Raw genomic sequence first — 21,450 nt, 5'->3', positions numbered from 1 at the left:
GACTTCAGGTTTAACCTCAGAACGAAGTTTCTCATTGTCGTCAAGTTTCTCGTTGTTGACTCTAGAAGTTTCTTGAACTTCATTAAATTTCTCCATCATAGCAGCAAACATTGTGGATAAAACCGGATACTTTTGATTGCAAATAAAAGCCGTTTAGTAGTTTGAAAATGGTAACAACTCTTTCTTTATTCAAATGTACAACAACAGGATTAAATAGTCACTCAATGTTTTTTATACACGTTTGAAAATTCGCAGAAATACAGACACAATTTATAATGTACACGAATTTACTTGAAAAACACAACACACTTTAAGGCACTCAGTTGATGTTTATTCGAAAAGCGTCTCTGATAAACTGACTCACGACTGCAACCTGTGCCACTATTTATAACACTGCCATCTGCACTCTAGATTGTTCTTTAACTGTCAAAATTCGAATATTCTAGATCTTACTTAGAGTCAATCAATTAATTCTGTTGTTAGTTTGTTTTCTCTACAAACAGACGTGCATTTTATTCGCTCCGCGATTTTATTAAAATTTTATTGTTTTTTAGTGCAAATAAAAATTTTAAAAATTAGCGATTGGACGCTTTGAAATTATATTTGTGTCTAGTGATAAATATAAAAATTTGCAAAAGCAATTTTGTTTAAAAAAAAAGAAAAACAACTGGTTTAAAAAAATAAAAAGTGTTAATTCATTTTGTTTGTTTTAAAAGAGCACATGAATTCTCATGATGAGGGAGGCTCAGTATGAACGGCAGAAATGCCTACATATTTATTAACGGGGAGAGTGATCAAACAAAAAAATAAATGACCCCAGCTACAACAAAAATTATTTAACCGCCAAACCAGCTGAGAGAGCACGCTCTTGTTCCCCGTGATACAATTACACGAACAAAATAATACACAAACAATATCACCAACCAATTTATGTTTAGAACAAAGCATAAAAGAAAATATGAAAAATTTAAATACAACAACAACTATACCACACCATGTTAATAAACAAGCTTGTGATCCACTAACAAAGAATAGTGAGAGTTTGAATGTTTTTAACACTAAACAAACCACAATAAATAATGATGGTACACTGAAGGGCGCTATACCAAAAAAAAAGATAAGTACATTGAAATCAGCAGTACTACCAGGTATACTTAGATATGTAAGTATTAATAAAAGAAATCTAAGTCCCCAAAATAATGGAACGTCTGTCAAGAAACAGAAGATAGTTGATAATCCCTTGATAGGCAATCGTTTCGCACTCTTGAGCGAGGATAATAATAAAAGTATAAAAGATGGTGCTTACGAAAAGAAATCATTAAAGCCACCACCAATATATCTGCGTGAGCCCAGCTCGAATAATTTGGTCAAAACATTTGTTTAACTCATTGGAAAAAATAATTTACATATTGTTCCAATAAGAAAAGGCGGTGTGCAAGAGACGAAAATAGTCGTATACACTGAGGATTTTTATAGAAAAATCTCTCAATACCAAAATGACAGTTGTCATTAAAGGGATAGAGTCCAGTGGTGAGACTAATGATATCAAGGAGGCCCTGCAAGAATTGGGCTACGAAATAAGAGCTGCAGTTAATATATTTAACAAAGATAGAATTCCTCAGCCAATGTTTAGAGTCGAGTTGGAGCCAGAAAAAAATAAATTGAGGGGAAATAAAACTCACCCAATTTACTCAACACGATATCTGTTAAATCGTAGAATAACCATTGAGAAGCCTCTTAATGGCCTCCTGTTCAATGTGGCAATTGTCAAGAGTTTGGACATACTAAAATTATTGTACCTTGCGAACAGTGTGTGTGGCATCACAAAGTGATATCCTAAAGAATGGTCTCAGAAGAAAATGTGGTAACTGTGGTGGCGATCATTCAGCCAACTACCGCGGCTGCCCAGTTTATAAGGAGTTATTGAACAGATTAAGAGAGAGGCAAAAGCTAATTAGAGGGAAAACATCTGAAGTACCAGCCTACAAATTTGAAAACACCTATCCACCAGTCAATTCTGAAGTTCCGCTATTGAACAAACAAGCAGCCTCAACACAATTAAATTCACAATCCACTCAAATTGATCAGCCTAAGAATGTAGCAGGTTCTTATGTCAATGTTTTGAGAACGGATTGCCAGCAACCTGGTGTTCCCCAAAATACGGGAGGGTTGGAAGCACTTATGCATGCGCTTACCCAGAATATTACCTCTCTTAATCAAAATATGACAAACTTTATGTCATCCATGCAAAACACAATACAAGAGCTTTTAAGAGCGCAGAACCAAATGATACAAATCCTCTTAATGAGTTATTTGAGACTTGTTTCTGGAATGCAAATGGTTTAAACCAACACAAATCTTCATGCTGAATAAAAACATCGACGTGCTATTGGTTTCGGAAACTCATCTTACCAATAGGTATAACTTTTATATTTCGGGTTATACATTCTACTGTACAAATCATCCTGATGGTAAGGCACATGGTGGACTGGTATTTTAATTAGAAATCGTTTAAAACATTATCCCCTAGATGAATTCTCAAAAGACTATATGCAGGCAACATCCATTCATCTGGAAAGCTTTGCTGGAGATTTATATATATAAGCGCGATCCATTGCCCACCACGCTTTTCAATGACCAAGGAGAAGTTTGAAGAATTCTTTAGCACGCTAGGAGGTCGCTTTCTGGCATGTGGCGACTATAATGCCAAACACACTTACTGGGGCTCTCGACTAATGAATCCCAGAGGTAGACAGCTTTATAAAGCATTAGTTGATCGCAAAAATGTCCTGGATATTGTGTCCCCTGGACAACCAACATACTGGCCTGCTGATCCTAAAAAATTCCTGATCTCATAGACTTTGCATTAAAAAAAAATATTAATCGAAATTCAATATCTACAGAAATGTCACATGATTTATCTTCTGATCATTCCCCAATTATAGTATCTTATTACGGGAGGACTAACATTGCAAAATTTCATACTGAAACATATTACTTTAAAACAAATTGGCTTAAATATAAAAAATATATAAGCAGTCATATCCACACAGATCTTTGCATTCAGTGTGAGGAAGATGTAGATAAAAGTGTCAATGACTTTACGTCATTAATTGTATCGGCTCTAAATCATTCAAAGAGTCAAATATTTCCTAAAACTGATATGCACATTTCCAACTCAGATATTGAACGACTTCTTTTAGAAAAGAGAAAACTCAGAAGAGAATGGCAACAAAATAGATCACCTGCCGCAAAGCAGAGGCTGTCTGCTGCTAGTAAAAATCTGAAAAAAGCCCTTCAATTAGAAGAGGATCGCAGAAATAGAAATTACATTCAAAGTTTAACAAATACCAAACACACAAATTTTTCCCTTTGGAAGGCAACGAAAAATATCAAGCCACCGGTAGAGGGGCAAAGCCCTTTAAGGAAAGCTGACGGTACCTGGGCTCACAGCACGGAGGAAAAGGCTAAAATATTTGCCGATCACTTAAGTACAGTCTTTCAACCAAACTCGCCAACAACTGTTTTTGAACCTGTGTCAACATTATCTAATGATGACATATTAGATATAAGCCCAGAAGACATTAACGAAGTAATCAAGGATAATATAATATTAATAAAATCACCTGGAAATGATTCTGTTACATCTACTATGATTAAAAACCTACCGAGTGTGGCAATAATTGTGCTGTCTACAATATTTAATGCGATCTTTAAACATGGAGTTTTTCCGACAAATTGGAAAACTTCTTAGATAATAATGATACCAAAGCTAGGTAAGGACTTGACCGTACCATCCTCCTATAGACCAATAAGCTTGCTTCCTTTCTTGTCGAAAGTGTTCGAAAAAGTGTTCCAAAAGAAAATCATACCATTTTTAAATGAGAAAAATATAATCCCAGTTCATCAATTTGGTTTCCGGGAACGCCACCGAACAATCGAACAAGTTAATCGTATAACCGGAGAGATAAGAAAATCCTTGAATTAAAGAAATATTGTTCAGCAATATTTTTGGATGTCGCTTAAGCCTTCGACAAAGTATAGCACAAAGGCCTGGTATATAAAATAAAATGTTTGCTGTCACCATCTACTCATAAATTATTGAAATCTTATCTACCGTATATTTACAGTTAAGTACAATGATTACGTGACAAGAGAATATAGGATTGGAGCAGGAGTACCACAAGGAAGTGTTCTTGGGCCTACCCTCTATTTGATTTACACGTCTGATTTGCCTACGAGCGATGAATTGACTATTTCTACATTTGCTGATGACACCGCAATTATTAGCTCGCATGAAAACCTATATATAGCATCTAGTATACTAGATGGCTACTTAAGATGTGTGGAAACATGGTTGAACAAATGGAGAATACGTGTAAATGAGTTAAAAAGCAAACATGTTACGTTCACACTGAGGAGGGGATGCTGTCCACCTGTCACACTTAACAATGTTAATATACCTCAGTCCGATTATGTTACATACCTTGGTATTCACTTAGATAGAAGACTTACTTGGCGACGTCATATAGAAACCAAGAGACTTCACATGAAGTAAAAAGCATCTAGCCTTCACTGGTTAATGTATAAAATCATTTTAAAACCAATTTGGACATATGGAATCCAATTGTGGGGAACGGCCAGTAATTCCAGTATTGAGCTTATACAGAGGGCCCAGTCGAAAATTCTTAGGACCATGACGGGTGCACCTTGGTACATAAGAAATGAAAACATCCACAGGGACTTGGAAGTGCCACTAGTGAAGGATGAGTTTAAGAAAGTCCGCGATAAATATATACTGAAACTGTAATCACACCCAAATCCGATTGCTCGGCTTCTCGCACAGAGCCAAACCAGATCAAGGCAAAAATGTACACACATTACATTTACATTGCGTAGAGAATCATGCCCCCTATTCATATCAATAACCAAACAATAATTCAACAATCGGAAGTGAAATACCTCGGAATACATCTCGATCGTAGCCTTACATGGAAAAGTCATATAGATGCAAAGTTGACTCAAATGAAATTGAAATCAATTCAAATTAATTGGCTTATTGGCAGAAACTCCACGCTTAGTTTAGATTGTAAACTTCTACTTTATAACATGATCATAAAACCGATATGGTGTTACGGCATACAGTTATGGGGCACGGCCTCAGCGTCAAATGTATAAAAGATCCAAAGACGCCAAAACAAGTTTCTAAGAATGATCACAGTTGCCCCCTGGTATATCAAAAACGCGAATATACACAAAGATCTAAACGTGCCCATTGTAAAAACTGAAATCTCGAAAACCGTACAAAAATATTTAAAAAAAACTTGAAGTTCACCCAAACCCGCTGGCCCGCAACATATTAGATAACCGTGGCCACACTCGATTAAGAAGGAGGGACACAGCAGACCTAATCTAGAAGGAAGAATGCCAATTTAACCAAAACAACCATGAACATAAAAATTTGTTCGTCCGGCACTGGCTGGACTAATTAAATAATAATATTAGATATAAGATTTGAACCACTTATTGTTAGTTCATTAAAAAATGAAGATACAATAAATAAATGATGAAAAAAAAAAAAAAAACTTAGAGTTGGGTTTATTAGCTCAGTGAAGTGACAGCTCTTTTCAGCTCAGCTCACTGAAATGAACTAGGTCGCTCTTTTAGCTCATTAGCTCAGTATGTTGTATAATGACCATTTCATTTTGAGAATTGCTTGTAGTGAATTAAATCAATAAATTCTGTTGTTAGTTGCAAAAACACTCAGTCTTTTGACACAAAATAATAAAATTACCAAAAAACTCAAGATATTAACTGGAATTTGAAAAAGGAAAAATATTTTGATGATCTGATAATTGTGATCCAAATTAAAAATGTGACAATAACTAAACCAAAATGAATATTGTTGCAACATAATGTTAGTTATCAATTGGCAAAATATATATTTTTTACCTGATTTTTACAACTTATATATAAGATAAATAGTTTTGTGATACAATTTGTATACAAATATTTTCAACATTAACTTAATTATTTTATGATCTAACAATATATAAATAGAATTTCTGAATTTAAGGAATAAGAATTTATTGTTTTACGAAATAAAAAATAACGTATAACTGTCATTCCAAAAAACAGCGAAAAACCCACGATAGGTCGCTCATGGCAGCTGACAAATGTTCTGTTGATGTAGCAGTATAGTAAAAAAGTGCATAAGATATATGTTTTCTAAAAATAAGTGATTGAAATAATATTGATAATTTAATTAAGAATATCAGTACTTTGTATTTTTTTAATTATGTTTTTTGGTAGATATAATGCCACTAATATATTTTTGAAATAGTATTTTTTTTACTAATTACATACTTTCAATTACAATTATTATATTAAAAATAACAATTATGTATTTCCCTTTTTCATTATTATTTTATGAAATATACTTACAAACTGTAGCAATACTCTTTCTTTATTTCATTCAACATCACCATACCATAAATAAATTCACACTCATTCAATAGCACACATATAAAAATTCCTTCATGAAAACAATTTGAATAACTCTAATAATTCTTGAAATAGTTCATACAAACGTTGTATCATATCAAAGCAAAAATATATACGCGGCAGCATACGATCATATACATACATAACAAACTTACATTTTTCTTGGACACAATACTCACTCACCTTTCAATGTCACTGAGCGAAAGAATGTTACAGAATTGACGAGTAAAGTGAAACATGTGAAACATTGAAGATGACAAATGAATGTGCTTGTGCAGCTCTTTCATGAGTACTGAAAGAAACATGAGCATAAAACAAAACCGCTCAGTTGAAAACGCTCAGTGTGATGAATGATTCACTTCGCTCAATTTAGTGAATAGTTCAATTGAACTAGGTCATTCATGAGCTACACAACTCTAATCTTACTAATACATACGCCATCTGTGGTGTACTTTCTACAATGTTATTTAACTGAATATTCGAATACAGCGTTGCCAACTTACGATCAAATCAACTAAAAGCTTTTATTTAATAATGGCCACAGATATGTTACTGTTTGCTATTACAGTACTGTCATTTGAAAGCATTATGCTACTTTTAAATCAGCCCTTAAAATCGTTATATTTGAATTCAAGTACAATTTCGTAACAATATTTTTTACGTATTTTTTTAGTGTTTAAATGTTCTTAAGTTTAGTTTTTTATAGTTCTTTTATTTTTATTATTTTTATATCCTAAAATAAAACTTGTATATTAAATAACATTATATACATATAAGTAGTTTTTGCTGGGAATATACGAAATTGTTTTGGAAAAAAACATTTAATTCTTTCGAATGTGTGTGAAGTTAGCTCCGACAGTTAGCTCCGTTTTTTAACATTACCTATGTTAATGTGTAAACTAACATACCTCGTACTCAAAGACTGTAAGGTTAATAGAGCTGCATTATTTTCAGCTCATTTAACATTTTATGATTTAAAACCAAAATAAAATGGTTTTACCTATCAATCAGTTTAATTATACATATTATAACAAATTTTTTAAAAATTAAATAAAAAAAATAAATATTTATTATGAACTATTGTTGATATCTTTGCTTTTAGCGTATTTTTGGACCAGATACATGAGAGACACATGAACATGAAAAAACTTAAAAAATTCTAAATTGTAGTAGAACTAGTCGTAATAGGGCGGAAAGGCTTGATTTCAGATATACATATATATATATATTTTATATTCAGAATTTATTTCATATTAATTTAAAAATAGTGAAATTTCACATTTTGTTAAAAGGGCAAATGGAAATTTGGAAAAATGGGTTAAATTATGGAATTGTGTTCGATCTAGTCTTAATACGGAAAGCCACCAAAAAATTTAACCATTTTTTTAAAATTTCCAAGTGCCCCTTTTAACAAAATTCTAAATTTCACTAATTTAAAAGTCAAATTACTCCGATCTGAAACAAATTCTGAATATAAGCAAAATAGTTTTGAACTGTCTGAAGTGATGGCTTTCTAGTCCATTGGACTAATTCCAAAATTGACCCATTTTTTCAAAATTTTCATGTGGCCCTTTTTACAAAATGTGAAATTTCACTATTTCACTATATATAAAGTCAAATTGCTCCGATCTGAAATAAATTCTGAATATAAGCTAAACAGTTCTGAACTCTCTGAACCGATGGCTTTCCACCCTATTAGGAGTAGATCGAGCACAGTTCCAAAATTTAACCATTTTTTTCAAAATTTCCATGTGCCTCTTTTAACAAAATGTAAAATTTCACTATTTGGAAAATGATATACCTCCGATCTGAAATAAATTCTGAATATAATCTAAACAGTTCTGAACTCTCTGAAATTATGGCTTTCTACCCTATTAGGAGTAGATCGAGCACAATTCCAAAATTTACCCATTTTTCCAAATTTCCATGTGTCCGTTTTAACAAAATGTAAAATTTCGCTGTAATAAAAGTCAAATTACTCCGATCTGAAATAAATTCTGAATATAAGCTAAACAGTTCTGAACTCTTAAAAGTGGTGACTTTCCACCGTATTAAGACTATATCGAACACAATTTCATAATTTAACCATTTTTTCCAAATTTCCATCTGCCCTTTTAACAAAATGTGGAATTTCACTATTTTTAAATTAATATGAAATAAATTCTGAGTATAAAATATATATGTTTATCCGAAATCAACCCTTTCCGTCCTATTACGACTAGTTCTACGACAATTTAGATTTTTTTAATTTTTTTCATGTTCATGTGTCTCTCATGTATGTGGTCCAAAAATACGCTAAAAGCAAAGATATCAACGATAGTTCATACATAAATATTTATTTTTTTTATTTAATTTTTAAAAAATTTGTTATTATATATTTAAACTGAATGATCGGTAAAACCATTTTATTTTGGTTTTAAATCATAAAATGTTAAATGAGCTGAAAATAATGCAGCTCTGTTAACCTTAAAATGGTAAAACCATTTTATTTTGGTTTTAAATCATAAAATGTTAAATGAGCTGAAAATAATGCAGCTCTGTTAACCTTACAGTCTTTGAGTACGAGATATGTTATAACGTTTTATTGATAACCGAATCGTTGTATTTACTATTATTAAATTAAATACTTACTATTTTTTTTTTTATTGAATGACACATTACATTAAATTAATGATAAAATCATTGTATTTACTATAAATTGTCTTTAAAAGTATTTCTGTTATAAAGTCGCGTTATGATTTGTTAGTAAAAAAAATGGAATGACACATTATGTAACAATATGATAAGTTACATTAATTTAATGACATGGTTTCATTAAATATTCTTCATAAGCTTGTTTATTGAATTACGCATTACGTTAAATGAATGATGAAATCATTGTATTTACTACAAATTGTCATTAAAAATATGTTTGCCATAAAGTCCCGTTATGATTTGTTTGCAAAGAAATGCAATAACACATTACATTACATGGATTACAACTTCATTAATTTAATGACATGGTTTCATTAAACGTTCGTCATAATTATGTGATTGTTAAAAAACTTGTTTAAAAAATTAATGTAAAATGACATAATTTGTGGCGTTTTTCGTCTCATTAATGACAATTTGTCATATTTGCAAAATAAAAAGAACTAAGCCATTTAAATATTCAAAACTACATTAATTCGATTCCTGTATATGTATATAATTTTATTTTATATATTTTTTTTTATTTTTTCAATATTTAATCCAAAAAAATGGAAAACAAAAAAATTCATTATTACTACGTAAATATTTCATTAAATTTTTAAGGGGTGCTGTATTTCTTACAAATATTACTATATTTACACAAAAACCATTAGGATTTGAAAATTAAACCTTTTTTATATCAAACAATTAATTTGGGACACATTTATTATTCAATTTATACATTCAATCTCACGTTAAAGTTTTACGTAATATTAACGTAAAAAGTTTCGTAGCATCAATGACACTACGAAATGCCAAAAAGTACTCATTTTGCCTGAAACGTAATATTAACGTAATTTTCGTAAATATAACGTAGAATTTCATATCATTAACGAAACTTTTCGTTGCATTAACGTAAACAGGTTAACGTAAAAGTTTCATTGTGGTTACGAAGCGTTTTTCTTTCAGTGTAGTTTACACATTAACATAAGTAATGTTAAAAAACGGAGCTAACTTCACACACATTCTTTCGATGTTGTTTCAAGTTTTGGTTCATAATGTTTTTACTACTGAACCAATATTTGTGGACATGAGCGATGGACGAGAGACAGACGGACATTAAATAAATAAAAAATAAACAGTAAATGGAATATCATAAAGTTCAAAAATAGGACAGTACAAGCTTATAAATACCACCATTCGCCAATGTTTGTGCTGGAGAGTATACAAAATGTATGGGTATGAATAGGGTTTGTTTCATTATCTTTTGGAACAATTTCAATAATTTTTGTATTTATATATTTCATGTATATTTATAAGATAGGTAGACTTATGTTATGTAAAACATAACAAACTTCAATTTTCGATGGGTACAAACATTTGTTTGGGTCAATCGATTTAATTTTTTCAATTTGTGTTTTATTTCATTCTTTGATTTTACAAAATAGTGCCAATGCAAGCGGAACTTACCAAAAGCTTCTAAAATTGTATTTGCTTCCAAAATTTGTTGCTGAATCCATGTTGAAACGTTAGAAGTTACTGCACATAGATATTGAAGAATGAATTTTGTAGTTTCCGTTTTTCCAGCACCAGATTCTCCAGATATAACTACCGACTGGAATAGATAAAAATAATTTAATTAAAAACAATTACAATATTAAAAAGAAAATTAATTTATAAAATTATCAAAAAATAAATTCCCCGGCAGTTTTTTCCCTTTTCTTATTTTTAACTTTGAATTTGAATAGGAAAAATAGTAAAAGGAAAAACTCCCTGGAAAAAATTGGGCTGTATGTATTTTTGAAAAATGTATTTATTTCCACACCTTAAAATAATAACATGTACGTATGCACAGTGGGCAGAATCGAAATTTTTTGGAAATAAATCTGGCATTTCTAAACGGCTGGTCTGATCAAAAATTGGAATAAAAATTGTCGTGGGCGTAGCCAAGGAGAAAGTGGCATATTTTTGAATCTAATTGAGATATTGACTTGAAATTTTTTTTGTAATACCAAAAATTAACTTATCTAAACAAAACAATATAGCTCGGAATAAATGTGGATCAATGAATATGTAATATGTTTTTTTTTTCATCATTTATTTATTGTATCTTCATTATTTAATGAACTAACAATAAGTGGTTCAAATCTTATATCTAATAATTATTAAAATTTTGTATTCATGGTTGTTTACAAACAGACGTTTGTTTTCTCTACAAACAGACGTGCATTTTATTCGCTCCGCGATTTTATTGTTTTTTAGCAAATAAAAATTTAAAAAATTAGCGATTGGACGCAGTGAAATTATATTTGTGTCTAGTGATAAATATAAAAATTTGCAAAAGCAATTTTGTTAAAAAAAAAGAAAAACAACTGGCTTAAAAAAATAAAATAAAAAGTGTTAATTCCTTTTGTTTGTTTTAAAAGAGCACATAAATTCTCATGATGAGAGGAGGCTCAGTGTGAACGGCAGAAATGCCTACATATTTCTTAACGTGGAGAGTGATCAAAACAAAAAAATAAATGACCCCAGCTACAACAAAAATTATTTAACCGCGAAACCAGCTGAGAGAGCTCGCTCTTGTTCCCCCGTGATACAATTACACGAACAAAATAATACACAAACAATATCACCAACCAATTTATGTTTAGAACAAAGCATAAAAGAAAATATGAAAAATTTAAATACAACAACAATTATACCAGTTTTAAAAACACAGACATATACTGTTATTAAACAAGCTTGTGATCCACTAACAAAGAATAGTGAGAGTTTGAATGTTTTTAACACTAAACAAACCACAATAAATATATACCAACAAACCACAATAAATATATATCAATATATACCAAAAAAAAAAGATAAGTACATTGAAATCACCAGTACTACCAGGTATGCTTAGATATGTAAGTATTAGGGTATTCAATCGATTAACCGTTAATCGGTTAACCGATTAATTTTGGACGGTTAACTGTTCGAATAATTTGAAATTGTCGATTTTCAAATAACAAATAAACCGATTAATTTGTGTCGATTAACCGAAATTCCTTTTTTTTGCACTTTAAAAAATTTTTTGTATTTACTTTTCCGTTTCAATTCAAATACAAATTTCAAATTAAAATTAGATATTTTTTGAACAATCAATAAACATGATTAGTGAGTATGTATAACAACTGGCATATTTAACTCACATGTATTTGAAACTTTGTTAGTATTTACATGTATAGACGAAACTTTTTTTTGAAATTAGTTTTATCATAACTAAACGAAACTATTAAATTAACCAAAATCTAAAACAATACAAAAAGGAGTATTCTTTATCATGCTTTTGATTTCTCCAACATATTCCACGAAAACTTTTATTAAATCTAAAGAAAAGAATTATTTCAGAAGATCTCACTAAAACCCTAAAAAACTCACACATAGCTCATTTTCTGCAACAACGTCATAATTCAAAAAAAAGTCGTTTCGAGAAAAACGTCTTTAAATATTTTATGACATTTTACTATTTCTTTTATTTTTATTTAAGGGTTGGAAGCACTTATGAATGCGCTTACCCAGAATATTACATCTCTTAATCAAAATATGACAAACTTTATGTCATCCATGCAAAACACAATACAAGAGCTTTTAAGAGCGCAGAACCAAATGATACAAATCCTCTTAACAAAAAATGAGCTATTTGAGACTACGTTACTGGAAATGGTTTAAACCAACACAAATCAGAGGTATCCCACTTCATGCTGAATAAAAACATCGACGTGCTATTGGTTTCGGAAACTCATCTTACCAATAGGTATAACTTTTATATTTCGGGCTATACATTCTACTATACAAATCATCCTGATGGTAAGTCACATGGTGGCACTGGTATTTTAATTAGAAATCGTTTAAAACATTATCCCCTAGATGAATTCTCAAAAGACTATATGCAGGCAACATCCATTCATCTGGAAAGCTTTGCTGGAGATTTAAATATAAGCGCGATCTATTGCACACCACGCTTTTCAATGACCAAGGAGAAGTTTGAAGAATTCTTTAGCACGCTAGGAGGTCGCTTTCTGGCATGTGGCGACTATAATGCCAAACACACTTAAAGGGGGGTCAGACGGCATGTATTGCTTGTGTTTTGTGCCATGTATTGGGACAAAAAATGTTTTAAATAAATATATTGTTAAAAACAACAAACATATAAACTAATAGAGGTTATGTCACATGCAATTACATATGTACGTTTGAACGTGGAAATTATGAATCGTATGTATAAAGTGAATTTTGACATACACATGGAATTCCATATGTGTCGAATACATGTCCAAATACACAAGCAATACATGCCGTCTGACACACTTTTACTGGGGCTCTCGACTAATGAATCCCAGAGGTAGACAGCTTTATAAAGCATTAGTTGATCGCAAAAATGGCCTGGATATTGTGTCCCCTGGTCAACACAGATCTTTGTATTCAGTGTGAGGAAGATGTAGATAAAAGTGTCAATGACTTTACGTCATTAATTGTATCGGCTCTAAATCATTCAAAGAGTCAAATATTTCCTAAAAATTATATGCACATTTCAAACTCAGATATTGAACGACTTCTTTTAGAAAAGAGAAAACTCAGAAGAGAATGGCAACAAAATAGATCACCTGCTGCAAAGCAGAGGCTGTCTGCTGCTAGTAAAAATCTGAAAAAAACCCTTCAATTAGAAGAGGATCGCAGAAATAGAAATTACATTCAAAGTTTAACAAATACCAAACACACAAATTATTCCCTTTGGAAGGCAATGAAAAATATCAAGCCACCGGTAGAGGGGCAAAGCCCTTTAAGGAAAGCTGACGGTACCTGGGCTCGCAGCACGGAGGAAAAGGTTAAAATCCTTTGAATTAAAGAAATATTGTTCAGCTATATTTTTGGAAGCCTTCGACAAAGTATGGCACAAAGACCTGGTATATAAAATAAAATGTTTGCTACCACCATCTACTCATAGACTATTGGAATCTTATCTATCGGATATTTACAGTTAAGTACAATGATTACGTGACAAGAGAATATAGGATTGGAGCAGGAGTACCACAAGGAAGTGTTCTTGGGGCTACCCTCTATTTGATTTACACGTCTGATTTGCCTACGAGAGATGAATTGACTATTTCTACATTTGTTGATGACACCGCAATTATTAGCTCGCATGAAAACCCATATATAGCATCTAGTATACTAGATGGCTACTTAAGATGTGTGGAAACATGGTTAAACAAATGGAGAATACGTGTAAATGAGTTAAAATGCAAACATGTTACGTTCACACTGAGGAGGGGATGCTGTCCACCTGTCACACTTAACAATGTTAATATACCTCAGTCCGATTATGTTACATACCTTGGTATTCACTTAGGTATAAGACTTACTTGGCGCCGTCATTTAGAAACCAAGAGACTTCACATGAAGTTAAAAGCATCTAGCCTTCACTGGTTAATATGTGACCAATCAAAGTTAAGCCTGGACTATAAAGTCACTCTGTATAAAATCATTTTAAAACCAATTTGGACATATGGAATCCGACTGTGGGGAACGGCCAGTAATTCCAGTATTGAGCTTATACAGAGGGCCCAGTCGAAAATTCTTAGGACAATGACGGGTGCACCATGGTACATAAGAAATGAAAACATCCACAGGGACTTGGAAGTGCCACTAGTGAAGGATGAGTTTAAGAAAGTCCGCGATAAATATATACTGAAACTGCAATCCCACCCAAATCCGCTTGCTCGGCTTCTCGCACAGAGCCAAACCAGATCAAGGCTTTGTAGAGGAGATCTACCACCCCGCTAAGATGAGGTCCATGCATCAAGCAATGCTCTCTTTAGAGAGCAATTAGTTTTAATTTTAGTTATAAGATTTAATCACTTATTGTTAGGCCTAATGATTATTAATTTATTAAATCTGCCTATAATTCAATAAATTAATAAAAAGTTAAAAAAAAATGGTTGTTTTGGTTAAATTGGCATTCTTCCTTCTAGATTAGGTCTGCTGTGTCCCTCCTTCTTAATCGAGTGTGGCCACGGATATCTAACGGTGGCCACACTCGATAGTAGTTTGCTGTGTGGTTACCTCCGCAATTGCTGCATTTTTTTATTTTAGGATCATCTTTGGATTTGTTACATTGGGATGTGTTATGCAACTCCCCGCAAATAACACATACTGGTGGCAATTTGCAATATGCCTTGGTGTGTTCATATTCTTGGCAATTCATACATTGGACGGGGCCAAATCGTTTGTGTGGTTCTTCTACCGTAATTTTACGATGCAATAAGTACTTCAGGTTATATATGGGATGTGTTTCATTTTTTTCAGGTTTATGTCACCGGGTTCAAGTTCAACACGGAAAAGTGGTTGGGGTTTTTTTTGCGATTTCTAATATTTATCACAATTTTTGTCTTAAAGCCTTTATCTTCTAAGCTATGTTTTATTTCGAGTGGTTCAACATTACAACTTGTAGACCCTTGCTTCCTTTCAGCTGATCGTTTTCACTATTGACCTATATTTTAGTTTCATGAATCATGCCTTTCTTGATTGGGATAACGTAAAAAGAGTTCTCTCCTATTAATGAGATCAGGCTCTGAACCAGTGAATTTGAATTATTTTCTCTCAAGTAAATAGGGGGTGGTTTTGTGGAGGTAATTTTATTTATTGGTTCATCTGTTTCACATTCCAGAATAGAAAAACGATTTTCATTGTTTAGTCTAGCAGGTTCACTATCCTTATATAATTTAGCCAAGGGTGCCGCTTTCGAAGACTTGGGACTTCGTGCCCGTTTTAATATTGTAACATACCGGTCCATTCCAACCTCTATTTGGGATTTATTATCTTTATTTAATGGGTTAATTTTAATTGTTGTCGGTGTGGTGGATTTCGTTTCTAAAGCTGATATTGCTAGCATACTTTCAGGCGTAAATAAAGTATTTGTATTTTTTGGTAACTCCAGATTAACAGCTGTTGGGTTTTCTTTTGTTTGACAATCATTATTTCTTGACAATGCGGGGGAACAAGAACGAGCACGGTTAACAGGCTTGGGGGTTAAAAACAAGTTGTCATCTATTCTTCTGTTTGTTTTGTTTATATTTTTTTCATCTACATTAACTGTAACGTATGCATTTCTGCCATTTACACTTAGCCTTCGCTCACTGTTTTCGTAAAAGAGACTCATTAAAGAGTATTTGTAATTACTTTCGTTAACACTCTTGATCTTTATTTAATAGTCAATGCACAAAAAAGGATAAAAAAATATAAAGAATTTTCTTTACTTATTTGTCTTTTAGTTGTTGTTTTGATTTTTTATTTAATAATATTATTAAAATAAAAGCGTCTTTTCGCGTAAATAATAAACAGGTGATATTTATAATTATTTTCCGATAGATACATTAAAATAACGAATTAACTCGGAGTAAAAATAAAACACGTCCAGTTTCAATCACGATCAACACAAAATCAATATGTAATAACCAGGGTTTTGAAGAACTACTAAAAGCAGTCGCATTTTACTGAATAGTTAACTTTTTACAGTCTCATGCTTAAAAAAAGTGTAACTAGTTTCAGTTTTTGATCACATGGTTACTGAAAACAGTTGACTGTGCACACACATTACAACAGCAAGCAGCAATCGATTTTGTTTTTTTCCAGCAGCCAAACGAATCAGCAGCCGCCATGTTTCAGTTTTCAACTCTACCGAACTGATTACACGACTTCAGCAGCAAAAACATTTCTGTGTGTGCTGCTTACGCATTTCCAGTTTCGAGTTTTGTTTTTCGTACTACACAGCGTAACAAAAACTGCTAGCTCGACTGAATAGTACGACTGGCTAGTTTGGCTGGTTGGTTAGAATTGTTGTATACAATTTGTGAAGCTAAGTTGTATCGTATGGTTTTTGTGTTTACATTTCACAAAGAAAATTTAAGTGTTGTTATTGTTAATAGAGATAAATGCAAAATTCTTATTTTTTCAGAAAAAAATTTAATATACATATATATATTCGAATAACATTAAATTTGATTTCATTACATTTATAAATTTCACAATTTTTCATTATAAAAAAATAAATTAATTAATAAAATTAAAAGTTTTAATGCAATTTTGAATAAGAAGAGACTTCACATTTAATTTCTCATTTAAAATGTATTTATTTTTATTTCAATGAAGTTATTTAATATACCCTTTTTACATTGATATTTTTGAAAAAAAAAAAATTCGTTACGCCTTTTATATTAAGCCATCGATATGTATATTTTCATGTCGCGACATGTCGCTAATAAATTTCTTAAAATCTCCTTGCACAAATTTTTATTGGTTTATGATTTTTAGATACAAAATGAGATTTTATTTGAATTAATATTTACCACTATTTTCAGATATTTCTGTTTTTGATGATTAATATTTGAAGATTGTCCACATGACCTTAAATGTACAATATCCCTAATAAAGTGGTAGGTTTTTAAAATAGAAAAAAAAACGGTTAGCCGGTTCCAGAATATTTCTCAAAATAAGTTAATTTGTTCCTACCTTCATTGCGGTTTTATATTTTTTAGAACATGTTTTTGCAATCCCAAGAACAATTCGATGGGCCGATCGACATTCGCAAATTATATAATAAAAAAATATCAATCATTTTTCATTCTAAATTTATTAATTAATAATTTTTTAATAAGAAGTATTTTTAATTAATATATAATAAATATAAGAATTTCCTATTTATTCCTATTAACAATAATAACATTTAAATTTCCTCTGTGATATGTAAACTAAGACCTGCACAAGCTGCATTGTTTAACATGAAGACAATTGCCACATGATGCTTTTGTCATGTCATGTTATGTTCTTTTACCTACTTAACAGCAACACGCAAAGGCAATGTATATGAAAACAAAAAACAAATGCAGCATCATTTTAACAACATCATAACACACACAACATTAAAAAAATTAACAGATGCATGGATGACATGGAAAATAATTTCAAGTCATTTAAATCATGTATGAGGCATTTTTGTATGAGATGATTTCAATTCGTTTGTAGTATTTATTGTGTGCAGTGTTGCCAATTCATGGTGAACAAAAAGGGCTAAATACTTAGAAAAAAAGGCTAAAAAAGGGCTAAAAAAGAGCTAACATTTTTAATTAAAAAAATACATACATTTGACACAAAAAACCACTTAGAATGTTACATTTGGCTATGCCGAATAGACAAACAAAAATGTATGAATATAACACACGTTCAAATGCATGAAAATAAGAATATTTATTCCTGTATGTTGATCCTTAACTTTAAAATAGCGTAATATGGGGCCACACGTATATCATATGCCGATGTTTTTAAAGCCTCGTATTTATCACCTGGCCTGCAAAATGCTAATAGGCAAATTTTTTTGTATGAAAGATAAATTATGTATAAAGTAATCCTTTGTGATAACTTCGATGAAGAATATTTTGATAAGTGAATATATGGCAAATATGCCTCTCATGTAATGCAGAAAAAAAATTCTAAAAATTATACACGTCGCTGGACAGAATTGATTTTCATTGGCAAAAACATAAATTTTGCCATTATCAAAACTAAGATAGCCAAAATATGTAAACATAAATATTTAATTTAAATTTGGAAAAAAGTTAATTTTCTATATTTGATGAGATAAAAATTATCATAGCTAAATTATTATCGATAATGAACTGAATTTTTCTTTCTAAATTGGTTGGATTGTAGTCTTTGAAAACGGTATGTGTTATAAAATATTTGTTAAAGTACTATATTTACGTCAATACATCGCCCAGATAAAGTTAAAAGTATTCTCTTTAACCCTATATATGATTTTATAAACGCCCGGACCCGCGTGTAAAACTTTAACATATTTATTAACAATTTTTGTTCAAATAACGTCCATTTTCTCTATATTAGCTATAGCATTTTTTTAATGTATGGAAGGTCCAACAATTTGTATGTGCTTAAATTGTTTACTGGTTCAACATTTTTAGTTAATTTTTGTCATAATATCCCGACCAATTTTTTTGAACTGATTTTACTAATTTTCAACAGCAAAAATTTCAGATCATTAGAGTAAATATATAATTTTCATTGGAGTAAATATATATGGCTAATGAAAATAAAAAAGGCTAAACAAATTGCTAAAGGCTAAATTAATTTTTTTGAGGCTAAATATGATTGAAAAGGGCTAAATTTAGCCCAAAAAGGGCTAAATTGACAACACTGATTGTGTGCAATAAGAAAAAATTTACTATAAAAATACAATTGGAATTTATATTTATATTATAAATAAAAATACGAAAGTACACCAATGGGTTTTTCAATTTTGTTTTGGAAAATTTTACAATATTTAGTAATATTACCTGTTATATTATTACTTAAAAAGGAATACGTGTAATATAAGCCACAGAATGCCAATAATTTTCATGGAATTAAAAATGTAATGTTTTTCACATACATATTTTAAATACTACCTGACTTAGGTACAACCGCTCTAATATTATTAACGGGACATTTAATAATTACATTGCTAAATAAAATAAAACTTCATGAACAAAGCCAATTGGCCTATTAGACGGTGTTTAATTAAAGAAAATTAAATTAATGTATAAATCCTTAACGGTGAAGTTTATAATATATTTAATGATATTAAAGACAAACGTGTTTATTATACTCGTTGTAAAAACGTGTTTAAATTTAACGAAGTGTCTCTCAATCTTTCGCGGCATAATTGCTACAAAAATATAAATCTACGAAAATGTTCCAATGGAACAAATGCAACTGCCCAACGATTTGAAGAAAAAGTGTAGGGCATTTATTGCGTAACTTCACAGAAATTTTTTTCCTATTTTTTGTTTTCAAATAAAATCTAGGAGGCTTGAACAAAATTATTTAAATTTTCTAGTATATTTTTATGTTACTCAAAAATTTTTGAAATTTTTCTTGGTAAATATTTAATTTTTTTATGATTTTCAGCTATACAATGAGAAAATATGGGCTAAATTTACTGCATTTTTGAAATTTAATTATATTATTTACGTTTCAGACTTTTCGATACATTTAAAAATATTGGCCAATATTGGGATATTATACAAAAATATTTGAACTACATAATGCAATTTATTATAAAATATCAACAAATTTGTGTAAAAAAAGCAAAAATTTCCTTCATGTACAATTTTATAATATTTATGAACATGTTCTTATTCTGAATGAAAAAATTCATGTTCGATTAATAATATTTATTAAAAAATTCATTCCAATTATGAATTTCTTTTTCCTGTGTTACACTGTATTATTTATATTTTTTAAAAATCCTTATATTATTTGTTCCAAATATTTAAAAAAAAATATATAATGCTAAATAATAATAGTTCTCAGATTTTCACAGTTCAGCAGTTGTGTACATTTTCATTCTGCTATGCAATTTTATTCTGCCTAACAATGCGACACTTGTTAACATCAATTCAACTCAAGCTACCACACATAACAACAGCATCATCAATAGTTATAGACATGAAATGGCACAACACGGTTTTCGCGACGCGATGACGTGGTACAACATGGTTTTTGCGGCGCGATGACATTGAACAACATGATGTGCGCGTCGACACAACAAAACAAAGCATCAAATTTTGAAGTAAGACATTTTTCTACAAAATGTTGTCTTGTACAGGCCTTTAGTGCGCAACAAACGTGTGTATTTTTTTTTTGACAGATTGCAGTTGGTAGCCCACTGTCTTCAATATGTTTAATACAATAGGATTGAGTATTGAAATAAATTTAAGAATACCGTGATCGTGAAAAACTATATATATATTTCCGTACCATATGACTCCAACAAAACCTAATGGCATATTTTTTCGTTTACTTTTGTATAACTGTGTAATTATTGTGCAATTTTTTGTTCCTTGATATTTATATTAGTTAATTAAGATGTAGTTATTGAATCTTACTTACCTGACTTATTTCATCATCAATTATACTTTTGTATGAAGCTTCTGCTAAAGCAAATACATGCGGTTCATGTGAACCAATTTTTTGACCGTGATATTTGAAAACGTAATCCTGAAATGGAATATAATTAAACCCTCATTTACAATGTTATATACAGTGCCGGACTTAAATATTCACACAGCATACAGATTTATCTTTAATCGTCCATATTTTTTAAACGAAGGCCCCAACATTCGTGCGGATTTCAACAAAAATATTTATTTACATATAACTTATGGAAATATATGGAAAAAC

At 30.8% G+C, this 21,450-nt stretch overlaps 1 protein-coding gene across 1 annotated transcript in view; it reads right to left on the bottom strand.

Annotated features, from left to right (window-relative positions):
• The window catches only part of LOC135949979 (myosin-I heavy chain-like), a 361,957-nt gene that overhangs the window by 244,235 nt on the left and 96,272 nt on the right, over positions 1 to 21,450 (bottom strand). Inside the window, exons 4-5 of the mRNA XM_065499455.1 lie at positions 21,160 to 21,267; positions 10,645 to 10,789 (exon numbers count right to left, since the gene is read on the bottom strand). Coding sequence (XP_065355527.1) covers positions 10,645 to 10,789; positions 21,160 to 21,267 — 253 coding nt within the window. The remainder of the gene's footprint in view (positions 1 to 10,644; positions 10,790 to 21,159; positions 21,268 to 21,450) is intronic.

The sequence above is a fragment of the Calliphora vicina genome, chromosome 1 (assembly GCF_958450345.1).
Source record: "Calliphora vicina chromosome 1, idCalVici1.1, whole genome shotgun sequence".
Taxonomy (NCBI): domain Eukaryota; kingdom Metazoa; phylum Arthropoda; class Insecta; order Diptera; family Calliphoridae; genus Calliphora; species Calliphora vicina.
Note: the sequence above shows the minus strand (reverse complement) of the source record. Positions and strands in the feature narration are given on the sequence as shown.